The 18,698-nt window shown below is 39.8% G+C and overlaps 1 protein-coding gene across 1 annotated transcript; it reads left to right on the top strand.

Annotated features, from left to right (window-relative positions):
* Nucleotides 1-81: 81 nt before the first annotated feature.
* Nucleotides 82-7,682, top strand: LOC118423305 (pre-mRNA-splicing regulator WTAP-like). Its single transcript, XM_035831416.1, has 8 exons — nucleotides 82-283; nucleotides 1,290-1,330; nucleotides 2,049-2,104; nucleotides 2,482-2,555; nucleotides 2,938-3,065; nucleotides 3,817-3,995; nucleotides 4,749-4,903; nucleotides 5,522-7,682. The coding sequence occupies exons 1-8, from the start codon at nucleotides 97-99 to the stop codon at nucleotides 6,196-6,198; spliced, it is 1,497 nt and encodes a 498-aa protein (XP_035687309.1). The 5' UTR covers nucleotides 82-96; the 3' UTR covers nucleotides 6,199-7,682.
* Nucleotides 7,683-18,698: the final 11,016 nt, after the last annotated feature.

Genomic DNA, 18,698 nt, shown 5'->3' with positions numbered 1-18,698 from the left:
ATATTTTGATATCAATTATACATAAATATTTCCAAGGTTTTATTTCTACGGTGAAATATTTTAGCTGGCAGGACCAGAAGTTATGCCGACTCCCCTATGGGAATTTGGAAAGGTCTAAATTACCCAGAGTGCTTTGTATGCATATTTTGCACATGGCGGGCGTCCATCTTGAAATTTGTCCCTGTGATCTTCGCCCAAAGAACCGAGCGTAGATGCCTCCGTCTGCCTGATACACGCCGTTTCTGGATTACCAACGATAGAAGAAGGACTCTAGATTCGAGAGGTAAGCTTCTTAAGGTTAGGAACGTCTCAATCGTAAGGAAATCAAGCGTTTCGTCTTGGCGGGTCGACCGCCATTTTGGTTTCTTGTGTTCGCTTTCGAAAAGCAACTTCAGATTTCTTGAAGGTTTCGTCGTCGCAGTTTTTTCGCATCGCACTGTTTCAGGGTAACAAACCTTTGCAGCTATTTTTAAGGACATGTAGAGCACATGGGTGGTAAAAACCCGTTATCAAATGGTTGTAATTTCATGTAAAACAACGTCAACCTAAAAACACCAGTTGACCCATGACTATTCAACAGTAACGTTTTTGCTCTAGCGACTCTAGCCACAGTCAAAGATACAAGTATAGCTGTACTGATGTCCAACAGTTATGTATCTAAATGTTTTAACTTTGTGATTTTCTTTTCTCGTTGGAAACAAACTCCCTCAACGATAGATTTGATGAGAAATTCGCCTAGTGCATGTTTTGTTCAGTTTTGACCTCTGACCCTCATATGCATACAAAACAGATTTTAGTGTTAGGCTGCTTTAGTTTACCGCATTGTAACGCCAAGAGGCCGGAAACAAAGGTTTAATGAAAGAAGTTTGCAGTTAAACCAATTTCAGAACAACTGAATCTGTATTTTTTTCAATATTCAATACTATACTATCATAGTTTCCAAGTTTGTACCAGAAAGTGTTGCTAACTCCATAACAAAGTACTGTACTTACTCACGTTACTGAAATTTTTACGTTAGTTTTATGTTTGTGTTTTTGGTGGTGACAGCTTAAGTAAAAAATTAAAACTATTGTTTTCATTCCTGCCCAGTATGTGAATACGATATTTTTAGTTTTACACTCCACTTTCTTCCTTCTGCAAACTGCATCATGAAATTGCAGTTTTATCTTGATATTGTGTTTGCAGCATAAATATCAATATCTAGTTGTAGAAAATAGTGCTACTGCAGCTAGTATGCAGTTTTATGAGTTTCATATGTTTTAACAAAACATTTTTAATTTACTTTTCAGGGTCTAGAGTCATGTCTGAGGGTGACCCTCCACCCAAGAGGGTAAGTTCTCTGGAAAAAAAAATCATATTTAATAAATCTATACAAGCCACAGTTAGGCCAGATATAATCTCAAAACAGATCCTACGGTAGCGATAGTATCAAAAGCAACCAGAGGAGTGAAGCTTGGCTACCTAGGAAATGGCAAATGTACACCTCTTGACTGACTACTTTCCTTGGCCGGTTTAGAACTATCTTATGCCATGGTAGGATCTGCTTGGAGATTAGGCCAGGTAGTTTTTTTTTTTTTTCAATTTTTAAAGGTTTAACAAACCTGTATGGAGAGGAAAAAAATCACATGTTACGGTACACCAGAAGCTGCCATGACAAAATACATGTAGCTGTCATTAAGTAAAATGCAGTAGTGTATTTTTATCACCACAGAAAAAGAAAATCAATAACTTAATTTTGTTTGAGACCATACTTTGTGTAGCCTCTGACGTTAGTGGGACAATGGTCACATTTGTCTTTACTTTCTTGTCCCAAGCGTATAGGGCAAAGATTAAATAGAAGTAAAACTTGCCAACATACAGAAAGTATGTAAGGCAGCGTCTTAGATTAGTTGGCATTCATACTTATTAATCAGTGGTGTTTATTTTGATCTTTAATCTCATAGAAGTAAATAATCAGCTGAATATTCTATTATGTTATTATTTTACTTGTTCGTAGCATCTCATTTTTGTTAAGATTATAACATGGATGTTAATGTCTTTTTCTCCAGGTGAAACTAAGTGAAGAAGAAGTCAGGAAACTACCCAGAGATGAGTTGGTGAAAATGTGAGTAAAGCCAGGTCTTAGTATGAAAATAATGATGATGAGATTTTCATACATAGCAATTAAGCTTTTAATGTTCCTTCTCTAAGACTAAGAGACTTAAAATTCTCCCAAGTGACCTTTCAGTGTATTTGGCAGTGTCCATTTCCATTTTGATAGCTCTTGGGCCACACAGTTGTTCAAGTACTACAGTAGGAGTTTTTTTCCTTGATCAGATATTAATCTGAAACACAGGCCAAGGAAGGTAGATGAATTATTGTAGACTTGGCCTCAGTGTTGTCATTAGATTTAAAGCTGACATTGTTTTTGGAAGTATGTAATTGTGGTTAGTGAAAGTTTACATACATAATTTGACACAGTCTTAATTTGTTTCCCCACAGCTGGTCGGAGCAGAATGCCTATGTCCAGTCTCTGGAGACTAAGAACAATGCAGGGCCCAGCTCAAGTACTGAATGTGAGTATCTAGAAATTTAGATCCTACTGTGACATGTGGAAGTGGGTTTTAACCATTCACATAGAAGTTTATCTTACACCGGTCATGACTAAGAAGACAGTCACTACCTACAGTATATCCAAGATCATTGTGCCATTTCTGTATTTGTATCTTATTGCACAATGGATAACCGCACACCTCCGTTAATTGCACAGAATCCCCAAATCCCAAACCGGTGCAGTCCAGCTGGATAACTTCACATTATTGCACCATCCAGATAATACATTGGCAAAGGGTGTGTGCAATTATCCGGATCCTCTACAGTGCTTAGAAAATATTTCAGCTCTTTGTTGCTTATTGTCTGTCCTGACGTTGCCCCACCCCCTAACCTCCCCCACCCCAGGTGAAGAGCTGACGGGTCTGCGTGAGTCGGAGGAGAAACTGAAGCAGCAGCAGCAGGAGTCGACCCGGCGCGAGAACGTTCTCGTCATGAGGCTCGCTACCAAAGAACAGGAGATGCAGGAGATAGCTGTAAGTTTATTACTCAATATGTAGACTACTTTAAATGTGTTTAAGTTCCCGGGAATTTGATTTTGCGGTAGCAGGAAAAAGGACTTTTCGCGATAGCACCATGCTCTGTAGTCTCTTACTGCCATGGAAAAATGTTCGTGGTGGTTTTAAGTTCGTGGTGAAACAGCCACCGCGAAAACCGCGAACATTAAGCCACCGCAAAAGTTTCTGCATTTACAGTAAGTTCTCCACTGTATGTCTTTGAAAAGAAGACAAAGCTAGAAGTATATGAAAATAGTAAAGAGAACCAGAAATTTTGCTGTAGTATCAAGAAAAAGCCACCAGGGACACACGATCGGCCATGACCTTCCTGTCCCCAACATCTACTCACATACCACAAGTATCATATCATATTATATCATATAGAGTTTCAGTGAGAGGCAGTATAATGCCTATTATATGAGATGAGCTTTTCAGCTAGTGTCCAGGGTTTACATTGAGAGTTAAGAAAGGCGTGTACTGTACACCCGTCTAGTGACTGTCCAGCTTTGACTTAAAAGTGTAACAGCTGTAACAACATCAGTAGTATCATCATGATCGAAGCACCTTCTTGTAATTTTCTGACTTTGAAGTCATACTTTGGTTACAAGGAAAGTGCATGTTGACAACGACCCGGTTTTGCATTGGGAAGGTCACCTCGACAGTATAAATACTATATTAAATAACCAATCATTTCAAGGTTGCTAGTAACATCTCTATTCCCCACCCTCAGAGTCAGATCCAGGAGGTAAAGCAGGGTCAGACCCCGGGGACAGCACAGCTGCGCACCATGCTGCTGGACCCTGCTGTCAACCTGCTGTTCACACGCATGAAACAGGAACTCACGGACAGCAAGGACAAGCTGGAACAGGCGCAGAACGAGCTCAGCGCCTGGAAGTTCACCCCGGATAGGTGAGACTGGGGAGGGGGGTGCTCCATAGAAGGTTTCAGTTGGTTGCAGTACTCCTGGGAATTTCTAGGCACTATTCCAAAACAAATCAAAGTTCAAAGTTGAATGATGTACTTTTGGGCATCAGCTTTTCCAGTTCATAAGACACAGTCAAGGTGAACATTATGTAAAACTGCACCTTGCTTTGTTCAGTCATTAGCTTATACAGTATTTGATTCCAGTCAGGTTTCTCCAATACTATAGACTGAAAGTGAATCACAGGAAAAAAGAATGGAATTTCCACACACAATTCCAGTTATCTAAAAGCATTTCCCAGCTTTTGATACTTCCTGTCTTCTATTTAAAACACTTGCACAAAGCGCAGGTCTTGATATACTGTAAAGTTGTTTATTATTGTGGTATGAATGAAAATGAGGTTTTTGCAGTTTTTTTCAGATGGTTGTAAAAATGATACTGTAGCAGCAATAACACATATTCTTACCACAGAAATGAAAGCAGAAGTAAAAGATCACTGCAAATATTCCAAGATTTTCAGTGCTGTCAAACCTACACAAGAAGACCATTCAGGGAACCAATGAAATCTGGTTTATGCCAACAGGTGGTCACTTAAGCTAGAATTATTGATTCTTGTGTCAGTGGGAAAAAATTGTCAAAAGGACCACCAAAAAGTGGTCACATGTACAGGTTTGACTGTTCTTGACTTCCTTTACAAGTTGTTTCTGCTTGCCCCCCTCCCCTCCCCCACCGTGCCACAGCCAAACAGGGAAGAAGCTGATCTCTCGGTGCCGGATGTTGATCCAGGAGAACCAGGAGCTGGGGCGGCAGCTGTCCCAGGGGCGCATCGCTCAGCTGGAGGGGGAACTCGCACTGCAGAAAAAGTACAGCGAGGAGCTCAAGTCAAGCCAAGACGGTAAGGGAACAATGGTAGAATCCAGAATGTTGGAAACTTTAGAAAAGACTTTCTGTGAAGATTCTGTAACGATACTATGTACCAAGTTCCCCAAAGTATTGCATGATATATTTTATTGATTCTTTGTTTCAGGCACAAACAGTAAGCCCCTGAACGCCGGTATAATTTGTTCCTTTTCTAAACGGTCCAACATTTGGTCCACTGATTTTTTCAGGTCCGTTTTTTCTGACAAGATAAACCTGTTTTGTGCCGGAACACCATACATGCTGATGGCTCATCCATTGTGTTCCAATATGTGAGGAACTTAAGCTATAGTAACTAGCATAAAATTGTACTGTAATCACTTGTTGAGAGAATTGATGTGATATGTCTGTCTCCTACAGAACTGTAATTGTTGAGAGAATTGATGTGATATGTCTGTCTCCTACAGAACTGTAATTGTTGAGAGAATTGATGTGATATGTCTGTCTCCTACAGAACTGTAATTGTTGAGAGAATTGATGTGATATGTCTGTCTCCCACAGAATTGTAATTGTTGAGAGAATTGATGTGATATGTCTGTCTCCCACAGAACTGTAATTGTTAAGAGAATTGATGTGATATGTCTGTCTCCCACAGAACTGAACGACTTTGTGATCCAGCTGGACGAGGAGGTAGAAGGTATGCAAAGTACAATCTATGTCCTCCAGCAGCAACTGAAGGACTGCCGCCAGCAGCTCGCTCAGGCTCAACAAGAGCTGTCGAACGCTCGGACAGAATTGAGCCAAGCCAAACTCATGGATAGGACAGAAAGGACTCTGGAGGCGCCCGCCGAGTCAGCCCTCGCCACCACGGAGGGCCTGGGCCCCCGCCACAACCCCGGCCACGCTTGTAATAGCCTGGCCAACCACTCGTCTACCACCGGTAGTACCGACCTGCCCGCCAATAACGGCGGTCACGTCTTGACTTCCCTGCGCACCAAGACAGAGCCTAGCGAGGAAGTAGAAAGCAATTCGTGCAAAACGAGCCAAAATGCTGCCGAATTGACTCCCAACTCGGACCCCCTCCCGGAGGGGGCGCATAAACACGAACAGAACCAAGTCCTGACCACCGCTCTCTTGGAGGAGGTTTCCAACTCAGATAGTAGCCCTAGTCAGACTTGTTTGGAGGAAAAGACTGCAATATCCCTTGACGGTCTCGCCAGTAACGAACCCAATTCGATCATTGGAAGAGACCTTAGCTCCCCCGAACAGACTTCAGAGCATAATGGCGTCCCCGACAGCGTTCCTCGTATATACGGTCAGGGAACCGCGTAGGTTGGACTGCGCTAGTGGCGCAGAGTCGTTCCAAATATTTGTCCGAAGCTTCAATGTTGTCCAGGTGCTCTCTGTCCTGCGTACGAGATTGTTTGTGCCTGTTGATACTATCTATTCACCTATATTATGTTGGTAGCTGGACACAAAACCTGAGAGAGATAAAAAAAGTATTTCTGTGCTGCAAGCTGTCGTAATAAGAGTAGCAGGTACACTTTATAGTTGTAAAAAGGACCCTGTTTATCAAAGAAAAAAGTCTCTTTGATTCTTTCTGTGAATGCTATGGTAACTCTGTGCACTACTGTAAATTTGGTAATGATCGTTTTCCTGCTGATGTTTCCTGTGATCTTGTTCATCATCAAGCATCCTCGGCACTGCAACAATTTTTAAACAATTGGAAACAATCTTTTCACCGAAAGTCCAGGAAAATTGGTAACCAAGGCCATTGGTATCCAAATCGAAAGGCATCGTAAAAAGAAAACCTATATGTCCCAATGGAGATCACTCATATTTCTGTTATAAGTCATAAGAATATGTACTTTACAAATGGAAGAATGTCATAAAAATAGCTTTCCAGATGTTTCGTTTGACCAGCGAAATGGCAAAACTTCCCGTTTCCATAAGAATATGTTCTTGACGAATAGAAAAATGCAACACTTTTTATTGAGTGGTACAATACTGCAAGTCTCATTGCTACAGAGATAATTTTTATTGGAGGTAGTACTAGACTGTATCAAACAACAGGTCTCATCTTACAGGGTACATTTTCTTTCACAGGTATTAAGAATAGCGGACCAAAACAGAACAAAAATTGGACTCAATTGCTTCAAAATGAATTCAATGTGTCCATCCTTTAAAAATTGGCAGCTTTTCACAACTTGACAACTGTAGAAAATGTTCAGTTATGACCATTCTGGCTAAAAATGTTAAACCCTGAAAATATCCTCTCTGTATGTGAATGTATGGTATCTTTCTTCAACATGTTTCGTTTTTAACCTTACAAAAGACAAAGAGATTTTGACTCAAAGAAAAGCATTACAGATATAACTGATTGCTGTGGGAGGGGGGTGGTACATTAAACAATGGTTTTGAACAAGGTCATAATGTATGTAATGTATGTACAATTTTGCCAACCTTTCTATCTGTTTTCAGTGTATATTCTGGACAAATTTGATCTCAATCACCTCTGTGAGTTGATTGCTGACCCCTTTCGCTTCAGGTGGGGTAAAAAGCAACTCTGATATGTAAAAGATCTTGTTAGAACCTACCCAAATGCTTAAACAGACATGTTACGTTGGTGCATTTATATGTTTTCTACTGGGAAGACCCAAATCTTGACAACAAGTCGCTCAGAGATGTGTCTATAAATTTTGGTTGCAGTTTTCTTGGAGGCTGACGTCTTTATGAGTTCCAGGTGTACACACGTTAAAGCCAAAGCCTCGGATTCTTGTGGTCCTGAAAAATAAAGTTCACCTAATTCTGCAGAACAACGGTTTCTTTGTCCTCTTGCTGTGTGTATGGTTACATATATAGGGTTGATATCATGTAGGTGATAAGGCCTAGGAAAAAAATGTTGTGTTTCCTGTTTCCCTACCTACCCTAGAAAAACCTGCCGACCCTAGACTTTTTTTTTGGGGTGGGCAGAGGAGTCACAGTTTCCAGTTAGAATTTTTATTCAGCCTGCTTCCTATTGAAGCAAAAACACTGCTTGTCCTATCTAATGAAGGATAAATGTACCTATTGTGCACAAAATTAAAGTTTGACATTAAAAGAGAAGTGTCCTCATGCATTTCAGTTTACTTTGTTCGACTGTATTGTAATATGTATCACTAGAGTTTTGGCCAGCCTAAAAAAAATTACAAGAAAAAAAAGAAGATAATCCCTACCTACCGACCCTATTTTTTTTCAGGACTGAAACAGGAAACACAACATTTTTTTTCCTAGGCCTAAGCAAGATGTGGTGCAATAAATCTGCAAGTAAGGTACAGTCAAACCTGTCTATAGCGGCCACTCAAGGCACTGGAGAAATATGGCCACTGTAGACAGGTGGCCACTATAGAGAAAATGTTGACCAATTGGTCCAAGTAAGATCCACATGATTTCAGTTCCCACTAATCTTTCTCACCAAGTAACATTGTCTCGATTGGTAAATTCACCAACAAAGACTTGCACTTTAATGCTACCACCAAAATGACCCTGTTAGGAACTCCAAATCCTCGCAAACTACAATTTCAAACTCGGTACAGGATGACATCCTGGTGAATATCACACTAAGCACTCGTAGAGTAGAAAGGAGAATGTAAAATTCATGAAAATTGAACGGAACATGTTCTTGAACAATGCTTAGATCTAGATTATACATCAATTAGACTTTTTTTATGCTGATACGCATTTTAAAAAAGAGAATCCGAGAATCCTTAATACATTGTAAATGCATACTACACAAAGCCCATACTCACATGACTGATATTTTTACATCTTTTATTAATACGTCAAACAAATTACACACCGCAAGCTTTTGAAATTCCATTCAGCATAGAAACCCACAATGCATTTACAAACATGCTGTGATGTAATATACACTACTCATAAAACCACCCATATATATATGCTCCATGCAATATGATGTACACAAAACGTTGAAATTGCACAACTTATTTGAGAATAGCTGAAAATAGTTGGGAATGAATGGAGCTTTTTTGCATATGGAACTTTAAAAGTTTGTTCGTATACATAAAGATCAGAACAAGTTTTACACTGCAGATGTCCAAAGAAAACTAGAACATTTCTAATATCATCTCACACTAACTACATGCTCAATTTGAATAATGCAACACATTAGTATTTGAATTCAACTACATGCATATTGATATTGCTTAAAACACGTTAGAACACTCCTCAAACGTCTTCACGGGGGGAATTGCCTTGTTTGTGTGGATGTATGTGTGTGTGTATGTATGTAATAATGTTTTTGTGGATGGACAGTATATGATAAGGTTTGATAGTTGCAGACTTTGAAAGAGAAATAACCTAAGAGGGGTTGGCGCATCGTCATGCTTTTGGTATGTACACAGTTCAAGTGCTGCTTGATATTCAGTTCGAGGGTAATTCTGCAAATCAGCATCAATTTGTGTACCATGGCACCGCGTTCTCGAGCTCGGCGTTCTCGAGCTCGGCACGCATACGACACATGGCGATCCCGAGAGTCACTCCGAAGAGGACAAACGGTGAGACAGCTGAAAGCACAATCAACACAACGATGCCTGCATCCATCCTCTCTGTAAAAAATGCAGCGATTAAATTATGCATACTGAGAACATTCCAAACATAACATATGAGTAGAAGAGTATCGAAAGGAGGGATAATTTAAAAACAGGCTACCGGTAGTATATCTGAGCATGGGCCATCACTTTGAAACCACTTTGTCTATTACTTGGTAAATCTTAGATTTAAAAGTGAAAACAGCTTTCTTTAGAAGCTAAATCATCAGTAAAACACCAGATAAGGGCACATTTTGTTCTTTGATCATCATAACACAAACGATTTTGTACAATCTACGTAGACATGACGTCTGTGTTCTCGGTTATGAGTTCGTTTTAGAAACTGCTCCTCAAAAACAGGATATTAGCATCATATATCAATGAATACTGGATTCAATGGGTATAATTGTATTCCTACCTTTCTGAACTGCAAAGAAGTGGACAGGGATGCCAATGACAACTCCAAGAAACAGAGTCAGGAACAGTGTGTAAAAAACGGCGTACAACTACAACCATCGAGCATATCTAGACTTCTTGAATTCTGTTTGGGAAGACAAAAACACACCATGTACATCAGACAGGCTGATCTGGATGTCTGTCGTGATTATCTAGACAAACTGTGGCCTACCAATAGAAATTAAAAGCACCATGGTACATATTTATAAAGAAAACAAAAATATTGGTTGATTATTATGATCATCGATTTTGATTAGGATTCACCATGAATAAAAGACCATATATGATGTTAACATGTAAGTAACTACAGAGGCCCATGTTATGATGTTGGTCCTTTTAATTTTGTATCAGTCTTTTGATACTGGTTCTCACATAAAAGATGATGTGTATTTATTTGTCTTACCGACATGCATGTGGAGAGAGAAAAGAATCAGAGCCAGGGCGGATGCAGCGATGGTACACCCAGCCTCAGCAGCAGCAAACACGGCGAATGGGGATCGTGTATCTAATGATGAATGTCGATAACATGTCAGTAGTAAAACTTTTGAGATGGAAACTTTATATTTGTGAATTTCTGTATGTCCCTTAGATTGATTTTAACATCGTCAAACATGAAGTATGCACACTGGGTCATTATTACTTTTCATTGCTACAAGTTGAGACTACAATTGTTCGGGGGAATTGTGAGGTCGTGGATGTTTTGCTAATTTTGCTAATTAAAGCTTTGGGACTCATTAAAAGTTTTTCAATCAAGTTTTTAGCCTGTATACATGTATCTGCATCATTACAGATGATATGCGTCCCATACAAATAATAGCAATCATGATGATATATTACAACGTAAAGAAAAACGGTATGTCACATTACAACCGAAGCCTCGAACATTACATTATTGTGATCCTTAGCAATACCATCAACCCAAGTATACATTTATACATGGATATAATGATGAAACTACCACTAGGAAGAGTTTAAGAGAACTTTGTTAAAAGCGACCTTGAAAGAGTTCACGTTAGGTCTTCGCTGGGAACTCTGAGGCTGGCAGTGAATTCCAAAGCATAATAGTCCGTGACAGTTTGATATCAATCGTCATTGCAAAGTTGAAATAACTTACCCCCAAAGAAAATTGCCATTTGGACCAGGGCGGTTCGAGAGTCCTCGGACCACCGGGGTTGCTGTGTTCTCGAGCTTGTTCGCGGCAACGGGATGTATGACTTGAACACAACAGTCACAGTGGTGTCACCCTGAAATGTGAGGGTACTGGTGACGGTCCAAAGCCCATCCAGGCCCTTCAATGTAACCTCTGACACGGAATTGGGAGGTGGCCGGTTTCCGTTGACTGTCCAGGAGTTTTGACTTGGGAGGTGGCTGCCGGAGACTATAGCCGTGAGCGTAACTGGTATGCCCATTGAGAACACGACGCCCTCGGTGTAACCCCGGATTTGGTAGTCTGAAATTATGAATGCAATGCAGAATAAGCTTTTAGACGCTTTTCAATATAGCCAATTATGTTGTTTTATTCAGAGATCGACAATGATATAGACATGCCAAAGTGTGAGTGTGAGTGTGAGACACAAATGCATCAAATTAACTTGGCTTGTGGCATTATAATAATAATCATAATGGATTAGAAAATGGACAAGAAAATGAACGTTGTCATGATGCTTACGTATATACATACAGTCGGATTGTATCTTACCAACAACTGACAGTTGTACATCAGAGGAATTCGTTTCCAGGAAAGGATGAAGTATTGTAACCTCGCAGCGGTAGATTCCTTCGTCATGCAGAAAAGTATCAGTGATGTTCAAGGAGAGACCGTCGGGTTGGATGGAGACCCTCCCTTTCAGTCCAAGTTCTGCCTGTCGGTCTTCAACATGTACGTCTTTGCCATGGAGACTGGAGAGGAACGCTGAGCCAGGAGAACCGTCATCGTTTAGCCTGTACCAGCTGACCTGGTAGGGAGCGTCAGACGTGGTGCTGTCATAACTGCAACGAAGCTCCAATGAGTTGGTTCGAAAGACTTCAAGCTCCCTGTCTGTGTGAACCACAAGTGGCAAACCTGAAAAAAAATACTGTTTAAAGAATCTGTAGTCTTTGAGAAAAGTTCTTCGAAAATACCAAAAAAATATAGATTTCCAATATGCAGAAGAGAAATTATTTGTGGCTTAGACATTCAATTTGTTAATTGTACCTTGATTATGTGCTGAATTGTCTATGACCATAGATTCGACCACAGGCAATTCAGTGGGACAATTGGTATAGTGACCACACCATCAAATGCAACATTATTATATCTTATGACAATGCGTCAATTGTTTGGCATCTGTATCAGGTAAAATAATGAAACAATAATGACGTAATTATCCATATACCACCAAGAAAACATTGCATGTATGCGTTCAACACGAAAATTGTATGTATAGTCAATACATACTGGGTTTTCTTTTATAAATTTTAGTAATTAAATGGGATTAACGTTACAACAAGAGGATAAAAAACATGGCTTCACAATAGTCAAGACCAGGTACAAATACGTTTAATTAATAGCGATTTGAATACAATATCAATGTCCTAGAGTATATGGCCACATGGATTTATAGGATATCGTGATTTTTGAATAAAGAGACTTTTTTTACACAACCATTGTTTTATTCACAACCAACGTTTCGGTGACCGTATGTCAAATCAAGCAGTCTGTACTTTTTAAATACGTTTGTGACCGCATCTGAACTGTGAGCAGCGACACCTGTCCTGTAGTTCAATGTGAACCAGTCAGAATTGCTCTGAAGAAGGCGAAAGACGGTCACCAAAACGTAGGTTGTAAATAAAACAAAAGTTGTATAGAAAGAGTAATTTCATTCAATGCGTACCAACCTGAAGAAACCATTCACGGATATCATGATTGCTTTCCTACATGACCACTATTCTTCACTAATTTAACTCTGGGCGTCAAACTGACAGCTCATTGTTGCCTGGTGCAATAAGCTGTCTAGTTGTTTTGACGACCATATCCCTATGTACGAACTATATTTCCCCACGGGAGTACCTAATGTTACAATAGAAAACGCCATTGACACAATGACGTGGCTTGGGTGTGGTACCGTATTGGTGGAGGGGATTTCCCTTCGTAATAGGAAGCACGCATGCGTAGTTAAATCATGTACATTTTTTTTTTGGAAAAAGAAGAATTCCAGGGATAAGAACACAGTTCATGTATAACAGGATGTTCAACAAATTAACATAATCTAGGACATTGATATTCTTTTCACATCAAGCGTATTTGACATGGTACCTAGTACCTGGTCTTGACTATACTGTGGACCGATTTAGGTGAGTCCATATATTAAGTATCACAGAAGCATATCTTATAGCTTCTCAGACACCTCCGTTGTCTTTAGTTTGCCTATAACAAACGTATTTCTTTTGATAAAAGAGTATGGTTCGAAGACAACACTGGTTAGTGTGCAAACATTCAAACAAAGGTTTGAAAACGAAAGTACAGCGTTTCCTGCTACAGAACTAAAATGTACCAAAGCTATAATCATTATGTTACTATAGTATGTAAGTTGATTTGGTATGTGCATATTTGTACAGGCAAGACTATTGATCCTTACCTGAAGTTTGCAGGATTCCAAGGCAGCATAGAACGGCGAGGAACAACATCTTGTCTCTCTCGCAGTGGCAGTCTGGGTGTGGTCAATGTCGATAATGACTTGATATTGACATCACCGCATGCGCGGTACAGGGGTCATTATCTATTATCATGTATCTATATGACGTCGACCAATCAGGTCAAGGCTCCATTTCCCCCATAACCCAGGTCAGCATTTCCCATATACTACTCCGTCTCGCTTTACCCAAGGTTCCCATTGGTCTAATTGCTGCATTTGTAATGTCACAGAAAGAAAATTCTGAAAGAAGATGTGTTCCATACTTTTCTGTATTTCTATTCTCTTTACAGGGTTGATTCTTCAATCCTTGCTTAAACATGAATACTTCTGTCATGGCACGTTGCTATGGATGTACGGCTATTAGGTACATGAATGTATAGCATATTGTTACACAAGATCTCAGTAGAAAGAAGTACCTTGGCGGACACGGTAAAATTTCAATAAGTGTGGCAATAAAAATTATTGCCATGGCGACGGTTTTATTGTTTATAAGTATCAATGATTGTTGTAGTATATGTGTGATGTATTTGTATTCTATCCTTTCTCCTGGCTGTATGTATGAAGATTGTTTTACCCAATGGATGTTTGTAGGGCAAAAGCGACCTCTTGTGACGACTGACCTATATTATAAATGTTCCTCGTTGATTATACGAATGAGGTCCTCATTTGCATAAAAGATATCAGTTTATCTCCTCTACCTAAATAACAGTGTGTTTAAAATTTTAGCAAAGAAAGCTATGGTAGCATTTTCTCATAAATTATGTTAATGAGGCCCTAATTTGCATGACAAATGTCCGCATGTTCAACTCAACGTTGCTACCAAATGTCGCAAGAATGGAATTTTCGTCATTTAACACTATAATAACAATTTCGCATGAATTATGTAAATTGGGTAACAATTGATATACATTGATATCTATCGATATTTCTCTTTTCTAGTTACATATGTCATGTTTAAGCATATTAAGCGCCCTAGTAGTAATGAAATACTGTGGCTCAATAAACTGTGCTCATTAATTATGCCAAGTAGCCGATGGTTTGCATTAATAGCCCTTGTATATGAAAGACATCTCCGAAGTTATCTACATACCAAAAAATCACGATGATCCGTCAACCCCTTCCCGAGTTATTCCCTTTCAAATTGATAGTGCAATTGTGCACGCGCGGTCGAATTGCTGTGGAATTTCAGGAATTTTTGCCAATCACATATATCCTTAACAGTAAGCCTAATATTTCTCCCTTTTTGAGTTACATATGACATATTATTGAGCATTCTAACATGATATGCAGTGTATTTATAAACTGTCCTCAATAATTATGCAAATTAGCCCCTGATTTGCATGATTAGCATTTGATCATGTAAGAAGCTATCTCAGAAGCTATCTGCATTCCCAGTATCATGAAGATCCGTCAACCCATTCCCGAGTTATTCCCCTGTAAATGGATGATGCAACTGCACATGCCTGAGGACTAATTTACGAGATTTTGGGAATTCTTGTCAAATGGTCGCAACTATACTATTAGGCTCGCCCCTGGGGCGTCACCAAAAAGAACAAAAGATAGAGGGGTTTTGACGGGCGCATCCACGTTTACCAAGCTGCATTATACTAATACTACTGCATAATTCATATCAATCAATATATTTTTCCAACGTCAATAATGTCACAGCCTTTCAACTTATTTTCGTGTAACACTCAAGATGGTGCAGTACCCGATACAAACATATGACATCGTAGCCTGATTAAGTCGCGCCTATATCGAGTGGGCCAACGGTTAGCGGGCTGCCATCTGCGGGAGTGCCCAGTTACAGCTGAGTTTGCGTTAAACAGACTAAATAAATTCGTACATGACAAGTTGTACTTGACATTATTTTTTGACAGGGCACAGAACTTGCAAGGGGCCCGTTTTGAAGTCTAAGACCTTAAATTGATATTCGTATACTATGATCAGTTTGTTGAAACTATGCCCTTATTGGGCTTTCTTAGTCGGTATACCATGCAGTTTTCCCGAGTGACGCCAGGAAAGAAAAGGACCAACATTTTGATGGCGGTCTCTCAGTTTTCAGCATAACCAAGCTACTCTGTATCACTCCCAACACCATGTAGGCAGGTACGTGTATGTTAAATATTAACCAAAAAACGACCCGGCCCGTACTACGCATGCGGCTAATGTCGCCAATAACAAGTCATTAATTACGACACTGAGCACATTCAGAAAGATCCTACGAGATGATGCTGTTGACGCTGTTGCTCGTCAATCTGTACTTTGGAGTCCTGCAAGCGTCAGGTAAAGTCTCACCTGTACAAATGTGCGCATACTGATTTAATATAGAGGGACTATAGACAAAATGAATAAAGCTTTGGTACACTGTAGTTTTGTACCAGTAAACGCAGCACTTTCATTTTCGAACCCTTTTATTTGCTTGTGCTTGTATGCCAACAGCAAATGACCTAAATCGTCCGTTTTCGAGCCATAGTCTTTTATCGAAAGAAATGCGCGTTTGTTATTAATAGACAAACTTAAGATATCAAAGAAATCTGAGAAGGTAGAAGATACCGTTATATGTTTGCGCCTTCGATATTCATATATATACAGAATCACCTAAAGCAACCCGCAATAGTCAAGACCAGCTGCAGGTACAATGTCAAATACATTTAATGAATAATGATGATGTGAATAGGTTATCAATGTCCCAGAGTATGTGAATTTGCTGGATACCCTGTTAATAGTTTTTTCTTTATTCCCAACAACTTGTACCTGAACTAACCTCGTAATTCCCCTTACGAAGGGGAACCCCCTTTCTTAGCACGCTAGGTCATACCACACGTAGGCCACATAGTTTATTAGGTCAATGACGTTTTCTATTGTACGTACTTCAGCGGTGGTTATATAGACTAGTTTGTGCAATGGGATCTAGGCGTCGAAACAACTATACATCATATTGTGTAAGGCAACAATAAGCTGTCTTAAACGTCGTCTGGACGCCCAGACCATGCCCAATTGCACGAACTACTTAGAATATTCCCCCGCGGAAGTATGTACAATAGAAAACGCCTTTGACTTGAAATACACAGCCTACGATCTGACCTGACGTGTCAGACGTGTTATGCCGTAAAGGCGATTCCCCATGAATTGCATTAGTTTAGGATAGTGGGAGATATAAATTTAGAAAAGCAATTATCATAATATCCTACATATCCATGTATTTTATGACAGTGGTATTCTTTCAGCATCATTATATCAAAGATAATCAAACGTATTTGTACCTGATCTTTACTAATGTGGATCGATTATTATAATTGTTTTATCTTTATTGAGACACGACAAAAGTACAGCGACTTTCGTAAGGTCGACATGTATAACAAACTACTTACAGTACAACTAAACACACATATATGGATATCTATAGGTATGAATAAATCAACATATAGGGTCCAGCTTGTCATTTCAGTACACTATTGGATCTATGGTATATACATTCGTGGATATATTTGCCTATTTGTACACATTGTGGATTATCGCCTCCCAGAATGTAGTTGAGTTTATCTATGGAACAGAGAGAAGCAAATTCTTTACAGCAAGCGGAAAGTAATGTGAACAGCTCTGTGCGTTTGTCATTATATTGAGAACATTCCATAATAAAGTGAAGTTCGTCTTCGATCTCATTTGGGCAGAATGGAATGGGTAGTAACGTTATTATTGTTAACATGTTTTGCAAGATATTCGACAGACGCAAAACATTTGACGCATTGCTATTGAATATCATGATACTGTATCTAAAAGCGTGGTCACAATACCAACGGTCAACATTTCATAGCACGTAAACCACAAAAGGCCGGTACGACTAACACATTGAATGTATTGGCAAATGGCTTGATTTTCTGCATATTGGATAATTGAAAATAGATATTTTCACTAAATGTGATATTTTTGAAGATAACAGATTCCTTTAGACAGTGTTTTGTTTTTCAGGTTTGTCGCTTGTGGTTCATACAGACGGGGAGCTTGAAAGCTTTAGAACCAAGTCAATCGACCTTCGTTGCAGCTTCGATAACATCACGTCTAACGTGCTCTACCAGGTTAGCTGGTATAAGTTAAACAATGACAGTTCTCCCGGGTCAACCTTCATTACCAGTCTACACGACCAAGAAGTACATGTAGAAGAGCGGCAGGAGGAACTTGGACTGGAGGGGAGGGTCTCCATCCAACCCGACGGTCTTTCCCTGAACATCAGCGATGTTTCTGTGCAAGACAAAGGAATCTACCGCTGTGAGGTTACAGTACTTCAGCCTGTCCTATCAAAGGCTTCCTCTGACGTGAACCTGACAGTTGTTGGTAAGACTTTACGTCTATCATCAAGAATTCTTCTTCTTTTTACTCAGGATCAAACCATTCCGGCCAAAATTGGGTAGATAATTTCCCGAGCAGCCTTGTTACCCCTGCTTCGCCTATTGAGTCAGTGAAGTCAAGCTTGCCTAAGCTTGATGTTTCTGACTTAGGGAGAAGAGATGCTGCCACAGTTATGGGCCGCTCTTCACCATGTTGGTAACATTGATTTAAAAAAATTAACACGGGTGTTTATTTATTGGGACGATATAAAAAAATGATAATGATTCAGTACAAAGTTTTTACTCCTCATCGGTAGCCTGTTCGGCGACGATGAAATGATATTTTCTAACAACCATCAAGATTTTATCATAAGGGAGCTTCTGATAAAATCTAGATCGAAGATTATTCAATGCGACCTGTAAAGACATAAAAGCAAATGTATACGAACCTGTGTAATCCCAGACTACCAGATCCGGGGCTACACAGAGAATATGGTGGTAGGGAAGGGAACACCGGTGACACTCACGGCTATAGTCTCCGGCAGCCACCTCCCGAGTCAAAACTCCTGGAGACTGAACGGAAAGGAGCCACTCAACAATTCAGCGTTAGAGGCAACACTGATGGACCAGGATGGGCACTGGACTGTCATCAGTACCTTCACATTTCTGGAAGACGTCGACAATACTGTTATGGTGACGTTCGTGTCCTACATCCCGGCTGCCACTGCCGATGACACATATGACAACTCTTCACGCACTGTGGAGGTCCAGCAGGTCATTGTGTT

This window comes from Branchiostoma floridae, chromosome 9, assembly GCF_000003815.2.
Source record: "Branchiostoma floridae strain S238N-H82 chromosome 9, Bfl_VNyyK, whole genome shotgun sequence".
Lineage (NCBI taxonomy): Eukaryota > Metazoa > Chordata > Leptocardii > Amphioxiformes > Branchiostomatidae > Branchiostoma > Branchiostoma floridae.
Note: the sequence above shows the minus strand (reverse complement) of the source record. Positions and strands in the feature narration are given on the sequence as shown.

What these genes read in the sequence shown, in the direction of transcription:
- LOC118423305 (XM_035831416.1), top strand. Translation starts at nt 97, where the DNA reads ATGGGAATTTGGAAAGGTCTAAATTACCCAGAGTGCTTTGTATGCATA. An exon ending in GCCCAGCTCAAGTACTGAAT is followed by an intron (nt 2,556 to 2,937) that starts GTGAGTATCTAG and finishes CCCCCACCCCAG; the next exon opens with GTGAAGAGCTGACGGGTCTG. An exon ending in AGGAGATGCAGGAGATAGCT is followed by an intron (nt 3,066 to 3,816) that starts GTAAGTTTATTA and finishes CCCCACCCTCAG; the next exon opens with AGTCAGATCCAGGAGGTAAA.